The 24,695-nt window shown below is 40.3% G+C and overlaps 1 protein-coding gene across 1 annotated transcript in view; it reads right to left on the reverse strand.

Moving 5' to 3' along the window:
* Positions 1-2,920: 2,920 nt before the first annotated feature.
* LOC106887010 (tetraspanin-5) overlaps positions 2,921-24,695 on the reverse strand; it is a 29,932-nt gene continuing 8,157 nt past the window's right edge. Inside the window, exons 4-9 of the mRNA XM_014940352.1 lie at positions 16,866-17,012; positions 14,882-15,052; positions 12,765-12,890; positions 8,977-9,024; positions 8,734-8,850; positions 2,921-8,170 (exon numbers count right to left, since the gene is read on the reverse strand). Coding sequence (XP_014795838.1) covers positions 8,105-8,170; positions 8,734-8,850; positions 8,977-9,024; positions 12,765-12,890; positions 14,882-15,052; positions 16,866-17,012 — 675 coding nt within the window. The 3' untranslated portion in view covers positions 2,921-8,104. The remainder of the gene's footprint in view (positions 8,171-8,733; positions 8,851-8,976; positions 9,025-12,764; positions 12,891-14,881; positions 15,053-16,865; positions 17,013-24,695) is intronic.

Consider the following 24,695-nt stretch of genomic DNA (forward strand, 5'->3'; position numbering starts at 1 on the left):
GGGCTCAGAGTGCTCTAGGTCTTGCTTGGGATTGGCCTTTTGTTTGCTGGGGTTTGTTTGTAGATGGATTTTTAAAGGCGTATCTTGCAACAACTTTTCAATGGTTTCATTTTCAACTCCCATGGAGCAAGACATGCAGGATGCAAAAGTCTTCCTTTTTCTCCTTTCCTAGGAAAAGGAGTTGGGAAATTGCCAGTTTCAGTATCTTATCTCATAGCTCCTGTTTTTGTAGGTTTGTAACATGCCAGCAAGCAAACTCCAGACAACCCTGGCAAAGAGGCAGCAGTTGGGATAGCAGTTTCCAGCAAACCAGCACGTTATCTTTGACTGTGCAATACCATTGTCCAGCTTGATCGAGCCCGCAATGCACAAAGATCACAAGGCCTGTAGCATTTTAAAGTGAATTCAGCACTCCCAGTGCTGAAGCGTCAGCACCACAAGTTTCTGGCTCCTTCTTTCAGCAGAGGCAGCAAACCCAGAGGTCAAGCCCCCACGCGGTCACATGCCACATGGTTGCAAAAATACTGCTTTTGACCTTCCCAAATTAACTTCCCAGTTCCATGAAACCATTGGCTGTCCCGCAGACACAGTGATGAGAAGATGCCAGTCGTGATGGGGAAAGGGTATGAAAGGGTATGAAAAGAAACCTGCCTCAAATAGTCAGTTTAAGCTCCAAGACTGTACCAAAACACAGTGGACACTACAGAGTATTCGCACAGCAGAGACTCCACGTCCATTTAATCCAGGGGATTTAACACACAGAAAAAGCCTCTAATACTAAACTGCACAACAGCCTCTTATTTTTTAAAAAAAAAAAAAAACAACAAACATTCCAAAGACATTTGCTAGCAATAGTGCAATAAAGCCACAAACAGAGGCTAGAGCTGTGAACACAGACCAGCACCCCAGCACTTCAGGCTCCGTGTAGCACAGACCCTCTGCACTGCTGAGCACAACCAGCACACTTACAGTCACAGCTCGCTGCGACCCCACCAGAGCCCAGGTTTCCTCAGGCATGGAAATAATTCCCATGGATTTAAACAGATCCCAAAATACATTTGAAAGACCAGTTACCAATGACTTACCTGGCTCTATAAAGAGACTATTCCTTTTGACATCAGTATAAACTGCAAATGCTCACATGAGGCGATCGTAACCGACAAAGTTGCGATGCTGACAAAATTCCCATTCCCCTGGTTGTCTAACTGGATCTCAGGTTAAGCATTAGCCACATCCTTATCACCAAATTATTTTTAGGGATACTACTGTCACAGCAAGCACAAACAAAGGCCAATGCTGATATCCTTCTACTTTCAGACGGTTTCCTTGGATGAAACATCAAGTGCCTTACATTTCTAGATAAAACCTGTGCTAAGCCTGTCCACAGAAGGAAAATCTGTGCAAGGGCAAAGAGGGGTGCATGTTGCGGTGGAAGGAGGTAATTGAAGAGGCTGCATCTCTCCACACAAACGCCGTGGTGCTCTGAGGCGTGCTGCAGCCTGCAGGTCATCTCTATGGAGCTGGTCAATCAGTTATGCTCCCAGCCTCTTGTAGTAAGAGAAACTGTCGTGCATTTCACCACTCAACTCAAATCACCTAAACTGAATTGCTGACAATAGCTCTGATTACTAGACAGGTCAGACATTTAGTAGATAGGTTAAGCAAAGCTCAACAGCTGCTGCTCAGACTATTTTGACAGTGATGCCAAACATCACGCCACTCAGGAAGATAAAAAGCACACACACATTTTCACATTTCATGGTGTGGAAATACAAGGAAAAGTTCCACTTTGGGTAAGGCAGAAGCCCCAACAATATGGGCCTTGGATCCAGAGGACCCATTGGTCAAACAAAACCACAAGATCCAGAAAAGGTCATTTGTTTCAGAAGTCCTAGAAGCGGTAACTAGGCTCAACTTCAAGAATTGGTAAGCAAGTCTGCTAAGAATTTGACAGAACGCAGGTAGCCACTCCGAGCCTCCCCCTCCATTGTGAAAATGGCTTATCCAAGTGTGTCACACCTATTGCACATTACGAAGTCACAGACAATCCCCTCGACTTTGCTGCTTTTTGGTTGATTTTTGCCCTTCCCTCTCCCCACAAGGCCTCCACATTTGCATTCTTATATGCTAAGTCATTTCCATACATTCAGATAAATGTATATGCCTGAAACATGCAAAAAATACTGGACTTCAGTTTGGATATAGAGGTGTGCTTTTAAATCATTCATGCTGGTGTTTTGTGGACAAAACCATAGGTTTGAGACATTGAATGGGATTAGCTTGCTCTACAGTTTTTGAAATACTAAAAAAATGGTGGTTGTCTTCTGCTGTCTAAACAAGCACAAGGCATCATTACCTGATTTTACCTGCACCATGAGACAAGCCAGCTCTCACCACTTGTTTAAGGACACGTTGCACTTAGAAAAGGGAAATTCCCACCTCCCTTTACAAAAGTTTAATTAAGTCATGACAAATCCCCTTTGTGCTGCTCCCTGCAAAGCAGCAATTTCTGAACACGTCAGGGTCACTGAAGTGATGATGGGGAAAGCGCCAAGCGTTGCACTAACCAGCAGCCCGGGCGGTCTGAGGAACACCGACGACCTGTCAAAAAGAAGCAGAGCACGTTCATTAGCCAGAGACTTCAACAGCAGTTGACAGTAGATGTGGGATCTCCTCATGTAGGGATGTGCTCTTCACCAATTAACCTTATTATTCAAGGGCAACCACTGGCAGCACGATATTTTTTGTGACTTAAGTAGATCACAATATTTTACACTGTATATGAGAGACTTGGGGATTTATTTCCCCGTGTTACTTTGGGGGAGAGCAGGCAGGGGGTCTTCCCCTGGAGGAATTTTGCATGCGTGTATCTTTGTACTGTTAGTGTTAAGTGCTACAGCAAGAGTACACATTCACAACATCATATTTCACGCAATTTTATTTATAAAATTGTAATTATCTAACAAATTGCATATAAAATGATTTACTTCAAGTAAATACAGAATACTGCACAACTATTAAAACTATTGTATTGTCCATCATAAGTGTATTAAAACATTCCTAAAAAATGCCTCTATTAAAAAACAAAAACCCAAGAACACAAGTAGCATGATCAAGACCACTTTCAATAGCTTAAAATGAATTACCAGGAAGTTGCATTAACTTCCCAAGTAGACTCCAGTTACATCCATTGAGATCAGCATGTGATACAATACCACAGTCTAATGCTAAAGATGACAAGTAATACATTATGCACCTGATCTATGCTTTTCTCCTAGACCGAAGGTAACCAGTCTGAAATTGGAAAACTAAAGCTCAAGTCAAACTCTACCGGGCATGCAGTTCTGTTATAGCAATACTTTCCATCGGTAAGTGTAGTTGGCTTTTACAATCAATTTTACAACCGATAAAAAAAAAAAAAAACAGGAACACAAGAGAATACATTCGTATAAAAAGGAATGATACACAAAGGGTAAATACCGACACCTCGCCGTACACCCCAGATGAACCAGAGAGAGAGATTCAGTCAGAACTAACCTGGAATACACGTATCAGAGACAGGCCTGAGTCATAAAACCCAAATCTCAGTCTCCCCAGAGCTCAAGATAGTACCAGGTCCATCTCTACTATGTACACAGCCTGAACATGAACACACATACGGATGGAGCTTTTTATTAACACATTTATATTGCCGAAACACAGAAGAGAGTCAGCAGTGCTGCCTGGTTCACACTAGTAGTCACAACACTTATTTTTATAACCATATGTTAAGGGACACAGATGGGGGTTTTTTTTCTTTTCTTCAAGTGGCAAAATTTGGTAGCTAATGGATCCAACAGGGTAGTTTTATTTTGTTTGCTTTAGACAGTTTCATGACCAATTACAGATATCTGAAAAAGCTTCAGAGAGAAATCAAAAAATGGGAGGGAGGAACTGGAACCTTCAACAGTGCTTGACACCTGTTAAGATCTAATCTCCTTCCTAGGTATTTGCAGAACTGCCCTTTCAATGCACCCAAAAGGCACACACAGAAAGAAAGGAAATGGAACCAAAGATTCACGTGAGAGTTTCTCTTGCAACCAACACTGTTAATCAGGATCAATTTCACCAAGAGCATCACTAAAGCAGTACAAACACAGGGTAACGTCCAGGACGGTTCTTATAGCACCATGTTTAGTCCTGACGCGAGCGATGCCAACCTCCTGTAACCGGTAGCGGGTGCCAAGTCCCACCCTCTGCTTTGCTGACTAATGCTTTTCTAATGCCAAGAGGGCAAGGGGGAAAGGCAAGGGAGGTCCTGCTGCCAACCAGAGCCCCAACCTGGCCAGGGTTTCCCCCCGCCATGGCCGCTGCCGGTCCGCCGGTCCGCCGCTAGAGGGCAGGCGATGCGAGCGCTCCCGCCCCGCCGTTCCCATCAGCAAACTCTCACCCTGGACACCTTTCATACATCTATAATAAACACTTTTAGGTTGAAAAGCAGTCATGTGCAAGAATCATTTCATCCGCATGCTACTATTTACATTTCAAACACTATTTACACACCAGGACTACGATTAGCATCTCTCTCAAAGGGGAGAGAAGAAGGCTTTCGGGACAGAGTACACTTGAGCAAGCATCTCCACAGCTTCAAATTCTAAGGGGCACAATCAAAATTAAGGGTTTTGAAGCAAAGAGATCCTACTGCTACTGAAACAGACACACAGAGAAAAATCAAACCTTTGTCCATTAGGTTATTAATTAAAAAAAAATTTAAAAAATCAAACAACAGAAAGGCTTGTGAACATGGAGAGTACTTAGAAAGCAGAGGAGCAAGGATCGTGATGCCCTTTGGCAGGGCTCAGCGGGGAAGCTGGAAATGGCTTTAAAGCCAGGGCTACTGCTGAAGCTACCAGACCTCTCATTAGCAACACCACCAACCCATACGAATCACCCAAACAGAGCTGCTTCCACAAGGGCCGTAAGCCTGCCAAAAAGTTTCTGAAGGACCACTGCACATTAAAGATAATTAGACTGACCTCTGAACTCACATCTACCCCACCACCACACCAGGCAGGCCAGAAATTGCCAGGAAGTCAAACCACCTACCATATCTTATTGCTTTAGGAAATGAGCCTGTGTAGCCAGCAGTTGTGCTCCAGCTGCAGCTCACCTGAAGTTTTCACAAAGTTTTCTGGAAGAAAGCTTGTTTGCATTTAGCAGGCTCTGGCAATAATAGACTGATTTCCAAGGCCTCCCATAAGCTTTCCAAACTGGACACCTAAGCTGCTGATGGGGCATTTCTAGGACATCTTACCCAATCTGTAGACAAAAAAAAAAAATTGTGGGATTTAAATGTGCAATATAGACAGCTAATCCTGAACATTCAGTATTCACCCATCAAACAACTGCAAAAACGAGGAAAATAAGAGCTTCTCTTGGGAGTGGGGAATGGGGGAGGATCAGCATCTGCAGCAATAGACAAGCTCTAGAAAAATAAGTTATTTAGTGGTTTTTTAAGAACAGTCAGTCATTCTGGGACTCAGCAGAAGTGTTGCACATTTGTGTGTACACGTGCAAGTAGTGAGAACAAGATTGGCTCACTCAGAGCATTTACCTTCCTATCACTGCCAACAGCAGGTCCAGCAGACTGGGACTCAGCAGTGAGACAAGACTGAAGACCAATACAGTACAACCGCAGAAATTCAAGTAGAAGAATGAAGTTGTCTTCAAAAGCCCACAGCAGCAACAGCAGTGTTCTAGATCAGTGGTAACAAGGAATCTTTCTGTAATGTAGGATTTTTTTTTTCTTCTTCTCCAAACCAAAGCGCTGGGTCACAATCAAGGCTCTTGGGTGGAGGGGTTACTTCCTCAACCACCCTTCCCTGATTTCTCCCTGCCCCCTTTTGTCTCAGTGCAGCAACACTGGTGCCGATGATCTGTCTGTCCTGCTGCTATCAGGCAAATCGGTGTGTCCCTCTGGGGGGAAACAAACACCAGGAACTCCTCAAGTTGAGAAGTGGCCAAGAAAAACGTAACACTGTGGTGAGGTGGAACCAACTTTATTAAGGACAGTGAATTATAATTGCTTTCAAAGGCTTTAAAAAAAATAATTACTGAGTCACGGCTGGCCTTTAACAGCAGATACCAAAGGATATGGAGGCTGCCTGATTCAGAGCCAGTCAGTGGGAGTTAACAAGAAGAGGATGAGGTAATGCTCAAAGACAGGAGGACAACAGGACTGTCTGCAGCATCTACATGCGCCGGTGTGCCTACCACCAGCCTTCAGAGGGGAAAAAAACATGGCCACCTAAAGCAGAGAAAGGCAAAATATGGAAGGGTCCATATACTGACATGTTTAAGAGTCGTAAGACCAGAAAGGATTTTAATTGGTCATCAGACCAGCCTTCTATCCAGAAGCTTTGGGAAGCTTTGAAAGCAATGCATTCATCTCTTCAACTCCACGCACTTCATCTCAGAAGCTCATCTCAGAAAAATGCTAAGTTCTTACAAGAGGTGCCACTGTCTGACCAGTGAGCCGAGAGTTCACAGCTTTCAGGACTGGTTCTGCAGATACTGAGAAGGATCATACAACACACTGAATTTATACAAAGTGCAATAAAACTACCCAAGCCATGGTCAGGTCTATAAGTTCACTATTATTAGTGAAGAAGAATGAACCAAAAACTCGAAGCTGGATGGAGTCTGATCTAATTCTTCTTCCACTATTTGTGCTTTGTTCCAAATTCTACTCTCTTTTGTCCAATTCAGAAGAGTCTGTCTTGGTTGATCCTAACACGCGCTAGTATTTTAAAACTTTTATTCCATTGCTTCAAGAAAGCTTTTTGTTGCAGTTAGAGCAACAAAGGGAGACACATCTCCATAACAAGGATTTGTTCCCTGTAGGTAAGCATTTACTGTGGTAAAAGCTGTTCTCTCCAGCTTCCATGGGAATGGGATATGATCTTTCCATAATCACATGCATTTACCAATAAATAAGTTTGGATTAGACTGTATTAAAACATATGCACAGATTTAAAGCACTGGAGTGTCATAGATTCTTACTCCACAGCTCATGCAAGTAAAAAGAATTTAAGAAAAAAGGGAAAAAAAACCGAAGCGTCAGCTAAGAACAGACCAATCTTAAAAGAAGTTTTGTACAAGTATATCAAAGCACTAATATTAGTGAGATCCCTAAATGCATTAGGTTACACTAAATTCCAGAGAAACAAAAGATGTTGCCATATCAGATACATGGTTTGATTTTTTTAAGTTAATATATAATTCATTCTTTGAATAACATTATTAACTTGGACCCAACATCCACACTGCTTTCATACATTTATACAGTTATATCCCATCCTTGCCTTAAGAGGCTGACGTCCTAAGGTATGGCAGCAACCAAAGGCTCTACAACCCTTGTTCAAATATAAAACTCCTTTCCCTTCATACAAGGGTGGAGAAAGGAAGAAAGATGTTGATAAAATTAGGCAATTCTCCCTGTGAGCTTGCTGATTCCAACCTCAAAGTACTACAGGGAGATGCTTGGAAGCTTGCGTAAAAAATTTTCCCTTGTTTTAAAAACAATTTCTTTGACTGTACAATAGATGCATAGAAAGTTGCTTCCTGCTTGGCGGGTTTAGGCCTGTAGCTATGTTTAGCTGTGAAAAGAAGATCGTTCCTTTACAGAGTGGTGAGGAGAGAGACCATCTCAGGAATATTTGGCAGCTATCGAAGACCTCATGACACGAAGAATAAACAGCATACCCACAGACTACAACGATGCAACTCTGTCCCACTGAATACACCAATTTTAAAAAAGTGTCCACTTGTTACTCAGGATCAAGAATACAGTAGAGATTCACGGCTCAACAGCTTTCAAACTGGTGGTTTTAAAACAAACAAAAAAAATTGTCAGTGAGCAGCAGATTTTAAATAGCCCACTCTTCTCTCCCCCACTCCAAAGAAACACGAGTTCACTGCAATATCAGGAACTTAGACTTGAGACTACTTGGGAGAGAAGGCTTCCCTGTCACCCATGTCCGTACAGCTTGGTGTCGGAGCGACACACTGGAGGTTTCAGAGGGTTTCGGTTGTCCAGTGTCTTGTTGTGGTTACTTCAGCAGTTTTACCAGCTGGCTCTGACAGCCTCAATGTCACTAACCAAATTCTGGGCTAAGCATATCCCAAATATCTGGAAGAGACAACAGTTTATTCATTTGGAGCATCAGACAACTCTTCACACAGGCAAACTCCTTAGGTTATACAGAACTGACATGAAAGTAAGCAACAGAAAGTTAAAAATCAAATGAACAGTAAGTGTTGGAAGAAGGAAGGATATTAAAAGACTCCTGTAACTCCAGTATTTTTGAAGTGTCACTGAGTTCCAAGAAATTGAATTGTTCTAGACTTGTTTCACAAAAACAACTGCAAAAGTTTTTCGCTACCTATTTAAGCGCCATCAGAAATGGTAGGTCCATACAGGCTTAAAAATCTCTACCTAATCTTTACTTAATACAGTGTTAGTTTTGACCTGCACAGAGTTGAAAAGAAAAAAAAAATGCATCCCGACAGACAAAAATTAAACACTCCTTAATACAAATAAAGCCTCATGCATTTAGCTCCCCTCACTAAAACCTACAGACATTTTAAGTGCAACTGACACTATCTCCAGTTCTCATATACAGTTCCCCCCTCATGTTTTCTATTTGTCTGTTGTTGTTCTGCATAACTTATTACAGGGAAAGTGATGTTTACCTGCAGTAATGCTATCCCAATGAATATACCGGCAACTATGGTAAGATTGTCCTGCAACCATTTCTCAAACTGAGGGACACAGCCTTTAGTGTAGATAACAATCTGCTGATCAACTTCCTGCCAAGGAGAAGAGGGAAGAAAACAGAGATAATTACATTCAACTATCCCATCAGTAGAACAACCTGCTGTTGCGAGAGGTTCATATCCTTAAGATACCACATTAATAAATAAAAAAATTCTTACTGGTTTTTGCCTTGCGTCATAGCCACACTGAGTATTAATAACATCTTCCTAGGAGAGAGAGACAGAAGAGAGGAAATCAGTGAAGTGTCTCCCAAACATTCGCTCCCAGCTCCCCTGAGGTGGTCCCCTACATAATAAGTCACCCAAACTTCAGTTACAACATTGCTTCTTTAAATCCCTTTCCTCTTCCATTCAGTGCTATTAATTATTTGCAACAAACAAAAGCATATGGTCAAAAAATACTCTCAGCTCTCAGGGCAGCCAGCTGTGACAACTGGCCCTCCACCTGGGTGAGCTCCATGTTCCAGCTGTAAGCATTCAGAAGTCAAAGTGTAGGGAGAGGGAACATCTATTTTAAGTGAAAGAACCTCTCCTGAAAAGGTTTTGTCTAGACTAAAAAATATGCCAAGACTACTGTTAACATTTCCAGGATTCAGTCTGTGCAGCATGAAGAGATGAGAAGGGGCAGTTCTGTTGCAGTTTCTTACCAAGGATGGCTGTAGAAATATAAACAGTACCTAGTTCCTTTCCAAAAACTAGGGAGGAAAAAGAAGAGATGGGGTCATGTGTTCTTACTATCTATTCTTTCTTACAGGACCTTGATATCAATGAGAACAAAGGGCTTTTTTTCTTACTGCCGCTGCTTTAGTACTGCCAAAGCACAGGTAATATAAAATAGCCTATGGCAGACTTTTCCTAGTGAACAAGTGCTATCTATTGGAAGCTGAAGCTGCTTTTACTCTGTATGCACAGTTATTTCAGGGCAATACTTTGGTGTGTCACTACTTTGCCACTACTTTGGGTGTCAGCCACAATGGCAGCAAAACATGAAGTTAGTAGATCATATAATAACAATGAGCAGAAGAAGGGACTACTCAAGGAAGTGTGATTCTAGCCAATTCTAGCTAGGTGTACCGAACATCTCAATTTAAACAGATTCTGGGAAGTGAGAAAGGCAGCCAGCAGAGATACAAATTTTAAATAGCAGCCATACAGAAAAAGATATCTCCTATTACCAGTTAAAGCTCCTCTAAGTGTTTCCTCACTTTGTAGGAAGTACATCAAAAGGTCACATCCTGTCAGTCACCCAAGTTGGATTCCCTCAATGGACCTTTAAGATTTGAGCAATTTTTATCTTTTAATGACATGAATGCTTGTTTTCCAGGATGTAAAATAAAAGTGTCACGCACTTCAAGGCTGTAGAAGTAGTTGAGGGAGGGATTTTAAGCTTTATTCTCTGCACTGAATCCCTGCTTGCTTTATTATCAATATCTTCTGCCTTTAGCATTAGAATTCGTTAACCAAAACAAAGCATGAAGAATGAAATGGAAACAAATCAACTTTTCTTGGCCTTGCCTGTCCAGGAATTTGGAACATTTCAACCTGCTAAACTACACCAAGATGAACTATAAGAATTCAAATTCGTTTTAAAGGAGACATTTTGGCCTACTTTAAACTTACCTTTTCCCAATTCAAGCTAAACTAAAAGCTAAATTAAAAGTAAACCCTGTTCAATAAAGTATCCACATAACTTTTTGTTTTCTAATTCCAAAAAGGACAAATTTGCTTTCCTACAGAATAAACCTGTGTTTATCATGGCAATTGAACCAGTCACAGCTTGGTTACAATTATATCCATTATATGCATGACTTCTAATATTTTTAGAAATATTATTAGTCTTTATTTTAAAGTCAATTAAGCATGTTGCTTCCCCCTACAATGAATAAGAGTGAGACTTATCTTTAAATTACTGGTTGCTGCATCAGCCCCTAAGAAACAACTAAAATCTAAACTAAAAGTAAGCCCTGTTCAATAAAGTATCCACATAACTTTCTGTTTTCTAATTCCAAAAAGGACAAATTTGCTTTCCTACAGAATAAACCTGTGTTTATCATGGCAATTGAACCAGTCACAGCTTGGTTACAATTATATCCATTATATGCATGACTTCTAATATTTTTAGAAATATTATTAGTCTTTATTTTAAAGTCAATTAAGCATGTTGCTTCCCCCTACAATGAATAAGAGTGAGACTTATCTTTAAATTACTGGTTGCTGCATCACCGCTTAAGAAACTGCATAACCATATATACACAAAACGAGAGAGAGAACTTTAGCATGGATTATGTATTTATAGGATTACCTTGTACTGCTGTCACTGGTTTGGTTTTATAACAACTATATTTTTAAAACTGGGTTGCGATGACCTCTCTGTGTGGGTGGGTGGGCAGAGAGGCAAACAGTAGGGGGAATCCTAAGCATAATGTAACGCTCGAGCCTAACCTACATTTTGCTTTAATATTTCACTTAAAAAAATTCAGCTATGTTTGTGAGAAAGATTAAAAAGATTCAGGTTCCTCCTGAAGAGGAACCAGAATGCAGCTCGTGCAAGTGGCAGGGGCTTATCAGGGGAGGGGGAGAGCAGCAGCAGTGAGTGGATGCTGGGAGCAGGGACTGCACTGTATACTATTGTGAAAACACGTTCCCTGAAGAGGAACCAGAATGCAGCTCATGCAAGTGGCAGGGGCTTATCAGGAGAGGGGAGATTCAGGTTCCTCCTGAAGAGGAACCAGAATGCAGCTCGTGCAAGTGGCAGGGGCTTATCAGGGGAGGGGGAGAGCAGCAGCAGCGAGTGGATGCTGGGAGCAGGGACTGCACTGTATTAGCAAGTCAGGAAGCACCTGAGGTGCCTGTTGCCTAACTTTAGGCAGTGCTACAGACCCATACATTCAGGGAATTCTAAGTCACTCCAGGTGGAGAAAAAGCCACAGCTGAACTACTAGATAATACAAATGCTTCCAGGCTGCTTTCTTTTAAGCTATATGAATGTCACATGTATGCAGTGTTAGCCACATAACAGTTTCCGTGCACTCACCCATCCCTATTCCAAGCCTTTCACTGTCGGTGAAATGCTTCCTTACACTTTACCCTTCATTCTTGGTCATGTCTGTACTAGTAATGCATGGCTCTAACATTTTCTGCTCGATGATCCAGAACTATAACCACTTAAAGAGACATGGAGATTTACCCAATTTACCAAAAAGCTGTTCCCTCAAACCATTTCTGACCTTTCAAGTCTGATTTCAGGTGACTGTAGGACAAGCAGTAGTTTTTAAGTGGAAAAAAAGAAGCATGTAAAGATATCCATACCCAACTCATGATTCTAATGCAAACACATGTCAGTTTTTCAGGGCATTGACTGTCATTCAATCTAGCACAAACTGGGTCAAACCAGCTGCAATCTCTGGACACTGCATTAAGAGCACGTAAAGATGTCCGTACCCAACTCATGATTCTAATGCAAACACATGTCAGTTTTTCAGGGCATAGACTGTCATTCAGTCTAGCACAAACTGGGTCAAACCAGCTGCAATCTCTGGACACTGCATTAAATAATGAGTAATACCCACTTTAGAGTGTCTGAACTTAAGAGTTGCTGGTCTTTAAGGCAGCGAATGAAATATCCTGATGATATTCAATTGAATATCCTTCAACTCATTAAGAGCTTCTGCTTTTTATATTTGCTAAAATTATTATGTATGCCCAGCCAAGCCCATGGTTCTCTCATTCTAATGAAAAGCAGCAAAGAGCATAGGATGAAGACTTAAGCTAGCTCGGGATTTTTGCTGACTGCAGAAAAGTCAGTGGTTAAGCTGAGCTGCAAGAACAAAAAAAACTACAGGTTGTTGACAAGGTAATGATCATGCATGGCTTCCAGAAAAAAAATAAAATCTTAGAGCAATTAAAATTGGAACAGCAGAACCATCCTACCCTCAACTGTGACTTACGGCAGGATCTTTAGTGCAGCAAGAGAATGGCACTCCACAGCGCTCTCGACTTGCATTGGAATCTGTGCAATTGAAGTAAATATTAAGGTTCCAGTCATCAGCTCCAAAAGCCCCACAGCACTGCCACTAGAAGAAAGAAAGGAGAACTTCTTGACTTTCAGAACAAACATATCTCTGCCTTAGTAACATGCATCATTGCGGCTAGTTTTCCTCCAGCTTTCAAAACAAAACCTGGTATTTCCTCTGGTTTCATTAAAGCTGACTTGTTTGCGTTTTTGTGTTTTTTTTAAAAAAACAAAAGACCATTCCAAACCTCTAAGTTGTTCTACAATTATCATGTGATTAAAGTTATGTTCACACCCTGCAATGCTGCTCTCTAGAGAGAAACCCACGGAGTGAGCTGATAAGCCTACACAGCACCACAGAGTTGCACAGGTCTATGAGCTCAGGTCCTAGGGATAGTAGAGCCAAAGTAGGATATTCTCAATCCAATGTGCCCTGGGTTCTCAACAGAATTAATCAGCTCTGAGGGCTATACTGGTATAGTTATTTCTCTTCCAGTTTGGGGGAATCTTTGCCCGGCTGTACATCAGAGAGAATGAACATATTGTTTCCTGAGCATCACACATCGCACAAATAACATCTTTACTGAAGGCAGGCAGAATCCTTTAGAAAAGTAAATAAGGCAAATGGCTTAGCCTCTGACAAAACACGCTGAATGAATTGTTAAAACTTGCTGAACACACAAAGAATAGACTGGAGATCATTCGACAGTTTACAGCATTTAATGAGCTAGCTCAATGAATCCATCTAGGTCCATCTATATAAAATTTAAAAAAACCCAAACAAACCACATTTTCAAAAGTGTTGAAATGACAATTCTGTGTTTCTAGATGTAGCACAGTTCCCTCTGCAATGTCCACACAGTTCCCTGAAAATGTCTTCAAGCATTATCTCTACTAGCTGAAAAAGTAGCTTGCTCTCCAGTCTTGCTGTCCCTGACTTATCTGCTAGAATTGCTAATCCAGTCAGGAGAGCAAGTTTTATGTAGCGTCTGCAAAATCAGACTGTAGCCTTTCGGTTACTTACAAGCTGACAACCACTGTCAGACTGTGGTGATCTCTGACCTTCTCCCAACTAGATGAGATTCAAACCAGTGCAAGGATCCACATCCTGTTACTTACTCATCATTTCCCCCCACCCCAAGACACAGGGAAGCAAATCAATCAGTGAGAGAAATTATTTTAATTGCAGAACATCCAGAAATTAGTAAATGTGACTTCAACCAGCGCTTAACCATGTTAGGTACATAGGGCCAAATTTAAAGAGACACAGACCAGAACTGAAGCAAGAAGGTGCTGGCAAAATAAATTGTGTATGAAAGCCACCACAAGCCTCCTTTACACGTATTGATAAATTACAGAGTTTAACTTGCACAAGTGTGTGCATCTCTGGTTTCACCCTTCCCTCCCAAGTGCAGAAGTAGTCATTTAGAGATCTCCTATGAGAACTTTATGAGTTGCCCACTTTGTTCGCCTCATTGCATTAAGTCTACTTAAAAAGAAATAACATTGTATTTTCACTCAGACCAGCTAAACATCTGGTGCCACTCTGCAGTATGGTGTAGCACCCCTAACTTTGCTACAACTACACAAACGTTCATCTCAGAACCAAATCAAGCTTAGAGAAAGGATTATTTTGAAAGAGCTATTTAGAAAAGGATGTGATAGGTCCTACAATAAAATATTTTGAACACTCCACCCCCCAAAAACCCTAAAATATCTTCATAGGCATATGGAATATGCTCCAAAAAATGGAACACAAGACACTAATGGTTAACTGCTAGGTTTGACACAAGTCTTCAAGAATAAGTCACACCAACTCTCCCCCTTGTTTTGCTCAGTCATACATCAACAAATAAGCCACTTTTCACAGGTGCTCTGTATTTGTAGAAGTTCTGTGAAGAGAAATATACATATATATACATATTCAAAAATATTTTATGCTAAAATATTTCTGTTGTTCCTTGAAGAAACCAAACAGATGGGAAGTAAAAAAAATAGATTAGGTATTTCTTTAAAGTAAGCTTTTCAAAAAATAAACATAGGCCAACTTACATATTCCTGCGTGAAGTCTATAAGGTTTTGCAAATCAATGTCATCTCGGTATGCTCTGATGTTGTTGTTTATAAAGAAATGCAGCTGGTCCTTTATCCAGTCTTTGAAAACAAATGCTAGAACACCAGCAGTAAGCTCCAAGAAGAAAATAATTCCAAGAAACACAGAAAACTATGAAGAAAAAGAAAAAGGTTAAAATAATTTTGCTTTTTGATCAAAAACTCATTTTTCAAGGCCCACAAATATGTCCAGTGTTATGTTTTATCTGTTTCAGTGCAAGTTCAAGTTATTCTGGCACAGAAAAAAAATTTAAATTAAAAATACACTATGAATTAGGGCTGTAGTACAAGAATCTTAATTCTATTCTAGCAAATAATAGAAATACCAACAAATTCAAACTTCGGACATTTCAATGGCATTTTCAAAGAGGTCCAAGAGAATTCACTGTTAATTTCAACAGAGATGGCTACTCACCACCTATAGGGCCTTCTGAAAACTCATCTTTAATTTCCATGATGGCATTTACATTTTCAAGGCATAAAAAACCAATGCTGCCAGTGAAATGCTTTCTAAGTGACTTTTTCTTTAGACACCCTCATTGGTAAAGCTTTGCCTAAGCAGACAAAGCAAAAATTGGTAACAGCAGAAATTAATTAATGACTAAGTCGGAGCAGAATGTCTGTGGAATGACTCACATCCACATTAAAACCAAATGAGGCTCCTATGATTAATGCAAATGCAATGGATGCCAAAGGCATTACTAACGAGCTGCCACTTTCTCTAAGCATCTCCACCGAGTCTACGCCGTTTTAAAACGCACAGGGGTCCTCATATACTGGAAGCCCATCCCTTTTGCAACTGCGCCTTTGAGTTTCATTTTAATATGCTCTCTGTGTTTGTTCAGATGCATTTTTAATTTCTCCTGCAGCTGCTGTATAGGAAGCTATTTCTGGTACAGCAGATGGGTTCATTCTAGGCAAGCTAAGAGAAGCAGGGAAGAGGAAAAAAAAGTGAACTGTTACAATAGCTTCCCCCACCCTTTTTTTTATTTTTAAGCAAGACAAGCTAGAACTATTCCAAGTTGCTTTATGAATGCCTCAAGAACTGTAACTCTCAAGTGCCTCCTCCCCTTATACAACATGTCTGTAGAAGACAAATACGTCACTTGAAGGCAGTTGTTCCACTGAAAGCCTTTTCATGTACATATTAACAGTTAATGGTTATGATGCCACAATTACTATCCAGGCTGTGGCCACCTCTGGAAGTTGTGGTAGTGGAAGAAACAATCTTGAATTTTTATTATAAATCTTAAATTTATCTAAAATGTAACATGATATCCTCATCTTCAAAGCTCAGAGGAGGAACACTTGAGAAGAGAACCAGGCTACTTAGCTAAAGCAGTTTTGAATACTGAGATCTGTTTGTGTATCAGCAGCTCCTTCCCTAACTAACAGTCCAGCCCAGAGTTCACGTCATCAGCTTCTATTTTCTTTACCTATCCTCCCTTTCTCCCTCTCTGGCCCAGCACTGAAGTAATGAAGTAAGCAATGTAAGCAATGAAGCCTTTTCAAATCAGCTAAATGGCACAGAACTGAGAATTTCAGTAAGCAACCCCTCATAATATATCTCCTCTGCACCACGAAGGGCACTTGCACAGCAGAAATCACACGGGTCACAGTCAGTGCCGTATCTACATTCCTTATGAAATATCCTTATTCCACATGAAAAAGCAGTAGTTCCACATTATGATCTTACCATCAATAACTTCAATCCTTAAAAAAAAAAAAACAGTAAGCAACAGCGACTTAAGAGCTGTAAAGCGCTAACAGTTAGGCAAAAGCATTCACAGAACAGCACTCTCATATCTGGTAACACCTTTCGTTCCCCAAAAGACATTTTAAAATCTTTACACAGCTAAGCAGGAACAGAGAACATAGCTTATGCTATGGAGCTGATGAATGCCACAGCTGCAAAGCCTACTTACAAATTTGAGAAGAAAGGTATTTTCTCGCAAAGCTCCAATGCATCCTGCAAATCCCAAAATGAACATAACTCCTCCTACCACTAGGAAGAGCCAAACTGGATCAAAGCCTCCCAGGTCGGTGATGGAGGAGATATTAGACAGCACTCCCTGGAAAAGAAACAATGCCAAGGGATAACAAATAAGTTCAGCTTTCAGTCGTACAAATTCTGCTTGCATTTTTCCTTTTAAAAAGGTAGAAGACTACAGCAAAAAAGTGTTCTGCAGCACAGCAATAAAATACAATTAAGAAAATCTTTGCATTCAAAAAGAAATTAAAAAGGCTAAGTATGCACAATATTTTTGAATCAACATGTGGAATGAAAACAAAATGAGCTTCTAGCATCCTCCGCGAGAAGCCCAGAGGGCATTTTGCTGCCTCTGTAGCTATAAGAATTAGTCTGCCAGAAAGTCCAAACAGATATTTGAACAAAACTTAACTCAATCTTGTTACCCATTTTAGCTATCATATACATTGTTTATATAAGCAAACAGTTACACATGTTACGATAGAAAAAGAAAACAACAAGAACATCACTTTGAATTTAGCATTCTCGGTATTTACAACAGTTGATGGAAATTAGAAGTGAATTCCTAGGTTCCAGCATCTTGCAACACCTATGAAACATGAGAATTGACAAAATAGACACCTGGCCAATTCAACTTCAGGCATCTACAGTGCCAAGAACTCATTATACAAAGAAAGTTCAGTTACTGACTAATCAGTTAGCAGGAAAAATTTGAAAATAATGTTAAGACTCTTACTATGACATAAGGCACTTTAAGGACTTGCCTTGGGAGATGGTTTGCACTGACTTCGGTTATCATATGGTAAACCACATATGCTGTGTTTTCAATATGATAGTCAGCACAGTCTGGTTGTAATGCTATTGCCCCCTTAGAAGTAGAGCTTGGGTTGTGACGCCAGTAATCCCGAGGAGCTATGTTATTTTTTGGAACACATTTTAACCAGAGTTTGCCTGATGTTGAACAGATGGGTCGTATCAAGAAGCAAGTACAAAGTCTTCCTTATTCCAGTGAGTTCACAAAGGAACAGTTACAGTTTCCTAAATGCTTTTGGCAGCAAAAAAGCTGAAGTATCACTATTTCTTCATTCACCTCCCCAGTGCTGCAGGTCAATGAAAAGCTCACTGCTGTAGCAGCGATTTCTCCACGTTTCCTCAAAGAAGCCTAAACCCAGGCTGAGTGCTTTGGACTACTCTTCCCCTATTAACTTGTGAATGAAGCTGTGGCTTGAGAAGCAACAATATAGACCTTTACCTATATAGTTGCTTATTTGCAGAATTAATAAGTTCTTCATCCCTTTCCTTTTCCCAGTTCGCATCCTCTTTGCTTATTTGAAATAGAATCAAAACAGCGATAATTTTGAAGAAAGTTATCATAACCTCATTTCCAAAAGTTGTTAGTAACATTGTCCATAGATGACTGATCACAACTGTGGCTTTATACCTGTGATTTTTTATTTTTTTTTTACATCTATACTCAGTTTGGACCCAGAACATATAAATAGTCATGTAACCAGTATCTCTAGTATAGTACACCGCAGTCTGCAACCACCTCCACAGTTTCCTAAGCAAAACTGACATTGAGCAAATAGTAAATGAAGACAGTACTGAAAGCTTTTTAATTCTGCAGACAATGATAGACTGGATAAAATTAACATGTGAATTTCTCCAATACACGCAGCAAGGAGCCTTGGAAAAGGCCAGCATGCTAAAAGGAAAAGAAAAATCTGACTATAACCCAACCCTAAAGTACAAACAATAAGCCAAAAGAGCAAGAAAGACAAACCGGATTCCTCTCTCTCCTACTACAAAAGGCTGTTGCCTGACAGAGACAGATAAAAAAAATAAACATCACATTCATCGCTTTCATCCTACATTACATACAGCACTAGTTTTATTGTTACTAATAACAAAAATCGATGTAAGGCATGAGACAACACAACACTGCTCAGAGTCAGTGTTACTATCAAAGCAGAACAGTCAGCACATCCCTTTTTCTAACTGGTGATAAGATGGTACAAACCAGGCTGAAACAAGCACTTATTTGTCATTAACACTTACATCAACTTGTGCAAAACGTTTTACACTACTTTTGCTTCATTACATTTGTTGTAGAAAAGAAACCAAAGACAACTTTCTGGCTAAGACTGATAAGCAAAATAAACTGTATAATCCAGTAACACATAAACCTTTGAAAAAGTCATGGCCTTGGCCATACTCAGGAAACACGAGCTCTGCCCCAAGGGAAGATGGCTGCTAAAATGACTTCTTCACAAAGTTTTTAAATGTCTTCTATGTTTTCCCTCTGTGCCTATATAGTTATTGTAGGATGAGAAGAAATTTTGCCTTAAAGCAAACACTACAACTCATTTCTTAAATTTTAGCTGATTTTGGAATTAACAGACTATAGTGTAGTAGTGTGAGAAAACAGACACTGGAGAAAGAATGTTGCCTGTGTCTTATAATTATTTTACTTAAAAAAAATTCCAAGAAGGATGAACAGTCATTTAAGTCTCTTTTCATAAGACACTGTGTCTTTCTTTAAAATAAACAAAAAACCCTCAGCAAATTACTACGTTTAATCAAGTTCTTTCCATAGGAAAGTAGTAAAATTCAAATGAAAGAAGAAATCCAAGTGAAATTCAGCTCACGTTTGCAAACTTAGAGAAGCTAGTCATAATATAAAGTAGTGCTAGTAAGAAAAAATAAACTACTTTGCATGTTGTCACACTCCTATTAAAGTCAATGACAATAAAATGTAGTGAATCAGTTCTATATTGCCTTTCTGATGGAGCCCTTTCCCACCTTGCCTGATTTTCTAGCACTGCCAAATTCTTAGCACCCTGGCACGCCACATGTTGGCCAGTCACCCAGTAAAAGTCACTCCTGTAATCTTTGGTCTCCTCCAGGCTCCAAATCCTCAGGGTAGCTGTGACCAGAAACGTACTGAAAGGGAGCAACACAAGCTTTATCTGCCACTGTTTGCTGTCCTTGGAAAGTACCTTTATATGCATCTTTAGCTAGTCTACATATGGCAATCATAAGCCTAGCTTGGATAAACCCCAAATAATACATCCTGACAGCACAAAGCGCATACTGCATAATTCTCGTTTGTACTCTGTGTGCTCTCTGCATATGAGTCCCAAGTTATCAGTATTCTAGAGAGACATCTCAGGATATACAATCTTCAGAGAGGCTCTGGCAATAAAACAGTAGCTAGCAGCAGGAATGACAAACACAGGCAATGCTCTGCGGTTACAACTAGAGATGCACAGAAGTGGTCTGATAGAAGATTGCTCCTTACTGCTGAAATACAGTTTTCCAATCTTGTCTTTCCGGACATTTATAAATAAGCTCTCTGAAGAGACAGCAGTGCAATACTTTAAAGAAAAGCATATTTTGTTTCAAGCAGCTGGGCAATGATGGGGGAATATTATCTCACTTTATAGTGTGAAGAATTAAATGTAGAGTCCTATAGGCACATACTTTTCCTATACACTTCAAGTTTCTATAATGCCTACTACCACAGTATTCAGCATTTTTTGGCTGTAATGGCTACTTTTGGGGGAAAGTTTGGCGAGATGTACAAATGCCTGGTAGTGTCCAATTCTGCCTTCATCCCATCTTTAGCCAAAAGCAGAAGGGAATGTTTCTGAAGGTGCTTGAGCAGAGGACCAGGAATCTCATATTCTAACACCGTTTCCTTCAGTGACACAATCTGAATCCTCAGGCTGACCAGTCAGACATAGAATACATGGTGACTGTTTGCCGACTGATCTCTTGCATTAATGCAAGACCTAAACAAAGCACCTGCAAATCCTTTAAATTCAGGCTAAAAATGCATATTTTTCTTAGCAACACTCCAGCCTTTACTGTTAAATAGTACCAAGTACTACTGATGCTTTAGCATTTGAAAGGAGGAAACCAGTATTTTTCCTAAACCCATATTCTTATTTTGGAAGTATTTTTCTGGTGTACACATGCACATCACTTTCTTAGTAGTTTAGGCATGTGCGTAATCTTTATTTGGCAGTAAACACTTCATTTGTGCAAAGCTACATCCTCTAATAGTTTTCTTCTCACAATGGCGTCAATCCAGGGCTCTGGTGTAGTCCCCCAAGGAGAGCCAGTAGGACGTGTTCCCTGGCTGATCTCCAGCTCATCTGTTTGCTCTGTTCCCCCACCCTTGCCTGCTGTACATTATAGTGCCTGGGTTATTATTTGACCTTTAAAGCCACCAATAGTCAAAATTTGTTTAGGGTAGTGAAGCAACAAAAGTATCATCTATACTTGAACTAAAATCAATAATGGTGAAGTTATGAAAAAATTTATTTGTGAATTGTACTTCACTTCAATCACTAAGATACAATGATGTAGGCATGGAACAGGACAGACTGACCTCATATTCCTACCCCACCCCAAATTCAGCAGAGGAAGTCAAGTGGAACAGTAGGACTTGTCCTTCTCTCCAACAAAAGGGTAGGGGAATGAGTGTTACTGCCTTCTGCCACATCAAGAAACATGAGACAACCAAGCCAGGCCTGCCAGAAGCTCCTGCAAAACTGGAGTCTTCTCCTTATGATACACGAACCCAGGCAGAATAATAGTCTGAGAGCTTCCTGAAGCCAGTGACAGATCCTCTTTTGTCATGCTGGTTTTTTCCCAAGGCCAGAGCCCTCCACCCTACAAGCTGGACCTTATGCACAGCTCAAGGGAGAAAACAGCAAAGAAAAAACACCGCTTTTGGAGACAGTAACTCAAGAAGGCCCATCCTGATATTACAGCTGTACAATTGTTTGCCTTTATCCCATCAACAAAGAATAAGGAAACAACATTCACTTCAAAAACCAATAAGGACACACCCCTCACCCCTTCTCCAACTTGTACTCTTTAAGATCATCAGGACAATTTGTACTACTTTCCAGAGACAGATTTCTGATCCCAGGTCCCACCTTCGGTGCACATCTACATTAGCATTTCAGGTCAGACCCGGGAGTCCATTTAAAGGGTCCATTTCCTCTCCTATTGGTCCACACTACTTGCATTTGGCAGACATAACCTTTGCATTCTAAACATAGAAAGTTACTTAAATTTCCCCAGAATGTATGGATGCCAACACAGACATACTGGTTGGAGCAGTGCCCCAGTGTCAGCACACCTAGACAATCTGATTGTGGTCCCGGTTCCTAATGAGGAGTTGCAAGTGCATTAACAAGCAAGATTTCCAGTTCGTCTGTGGTTGCAGTTAGTGTAGAGAATCCATTGCCACATTCAGGTCTCATAAATGTTCCCAGGAGTTTGTTAGACCACTGCTTCCCTCTGGAACAAGCTGATTTCACATGTACAGTAGCATAATGCAGGGCAAGAGAGAATGGCTCCAAGTGAAAACACTCTAGACAGCAGCAATTTTGAAAAGCTGAACATTCAAGGCACCTGGAGTCAGAGAAAACTTAGGAAAATCATCATCCTCATGAATAAAGAAGCCATACACTTTGAAAGCATAGGGAATCTGCTGCATGGGAATGCAGGTAAAAGAAAAGGACTCAACACAACAGTCCCCATGACAAACAACATCCCAGAGGGCCATTAAAAAGTAAAAAGAAGAAACCAACACCAGAAGGATAGGGAGAAATATGCTGGTTTTTTCCCCCATTTCATCCAAGGTGGGAAAAAATCCTCTCTGCAGCAGAATCCCATTACTGGGAGAACAAAAAAAAAAAACCCAGATGGTCAGAAAAAGATTCAGCAATACAAGATCTTCTGAAACATTTCTTCTTTGCAAATGGAGGATTAGCCTTTCCACAACCTTGTCTGCAGGACTTAAAAATCACTGGAAAACAGGAACATATGGGGGTGATGGGAAATAAAAGTATTTCCAAATGCATGATTTTAAAATGGAAAAATGTCTCTACTTTGTTAGTCATAAAATCCATGCAGTTTCTCCATGCTGTGCATCTGAATGAGCATGGGAAAGAGAACAATAGTCATTGAAACATGCCAAATTAATTCCATTCCAGAATTTTGTCTCTGCAAGCAAGAAACTAGGCGGGGGATGTTTACAAATCTTATTTCCTTGATTTTTGTTGGTTTTGCATTTCCCACAGCAAACAGCAATAGCAGCAGAACTTTATTTTCCAAGTGTTTAGTGAAGAACTAGGCTAGCTTTCTTGTCATGACAAAGCAGAGTTCAATAGGTGAATAATTGGCATAAATACATGCAAGATACAGATTTTTTACATTTTTCAGGATTAATGGTTACCAGGTGTTGGAACGCTAGTAAATTGACTTAAGAGCCTGTTTATATAATGCATCTTTACATACTGAAATTTAAATTAAAGATAATAGCACATATTAGTATCCCTCTGTCTCCTACCCAGTCCTGTAAAATCCACACACAGAGTCGTGGCTTAGAAGATACGTGCTTTGGGTATAAGGACCCTCAAGATACACGCAAATTTCTTAGTCAGCAATTGTCTTTAGAAGAACTGCATTATAGACATGTATGCACAACTATTATGGAGTGACCAGTGTATCACTCCCTCTTGATGTCTGCCACTCACTGGGACAGTAAGTGAGATTTTCTCCTGAAAACCACTGCAATTTTCATTTCAGGGCAGGGTGAGACATACTCGGTCTGACAAATTGTGACTGTTTCCATGTTGGGAGTTTAGCCTGTCCCAGAGCACCAAGGCAGGCTTAAATCACCTTATATCAACATGTAAAAGTCTAGCTTAAAACTTGGGATCCAGATTTAGAGTTTCTGCTCGTTAAGAATACTACCACTTCAGTATCTCTACCTTTGCAACCTCCTACTTAAAATGTACCCCAAAGCCTCAATGCTTTCCTTCCACAAACTACCTCTCCACAGTCTTATATGGTCCAAGAAGACATAACAGCAGTTCATCACTTAGTCTCCCTACCATTTAACATATCTCCTGCAGCTAATGAAAGAACCAGGAAGCTTATTTTCCCAAGTACTTAGTGACATCATACCATGAACACTTCCAATGAGCCTTAAGACCATGGTATATATACACAACCAAGGAGAGAAATAAACTAGACTTGTACAAAATGTAATAATAGAAGAAGTGGCTTGAAATGGTTAAAAAAAGTCAGTGAAATATAAAGGTTTTTCCCCTGCTGCTCAGTAAAGGTCACTTAAGTTGCTTTCTCTTCATACAGGTTCTTTATGTGTTAACAATGTTCATGTCACTGTTGCAGAGGGGTGGGGGGTGAAATCAGCTGCCATGGATGAACTTTTTTATGGTACAAGCCCAAGTCCAGCATGCCTGAAAACACTGAGAGATTGTGAGCTATATAGTGCATCCATGTATAGATAGCTTTATTCACCCTCTGCGTTTATTGCCCCCACCCTGTCCCCCAGCTCTCTTTCAGGTTCATGACTCAGAATGCTAATTGCCCAGTTTTTGTTTCGGGCTGGCTGACTGGCTGTCAAGCCAATTCTATTGCCTATTTGACAAATGAGCTCTTTTGCCTCCCTGCAAAGCCTGTAAGGAAGGTCACGAGACTCTGTAGTGTGCTTTTTTTCTTCTTTAAAACAAAGTTTAAAAGGGAAAATTAAAGCCAACTTAGCCAAAAAAGATAAACTAGCCATCAAACCCACAAATCCACCCCAAACTGTTTTCCTGTGACAGCTAACAGGATTTCTGTAAAATGTAGATTATTCCTTTACATCCTACATTTTTAATGTGGCCTGGCATGAGATCTTTTTAACTTCAAAAGATTCTGTGAAGCAGCAAAAGTATAT

This window comes from Calidris pugnax, unplaced genomic scaffold, assembly GCF_001431845.1.
Source record: "Calidris pugnax isolate Ruff unplaced genomic scaffold, ASM143184v1 scaffold34, whole genome shotgun sequence".
Taxonomy (NCBI): domain Eukaryota; kingdom Metazoa; phylum Chordata; class Aves; order Charadriiformes; family Scolopacidae; genus Calidris; species Calidris pugnax.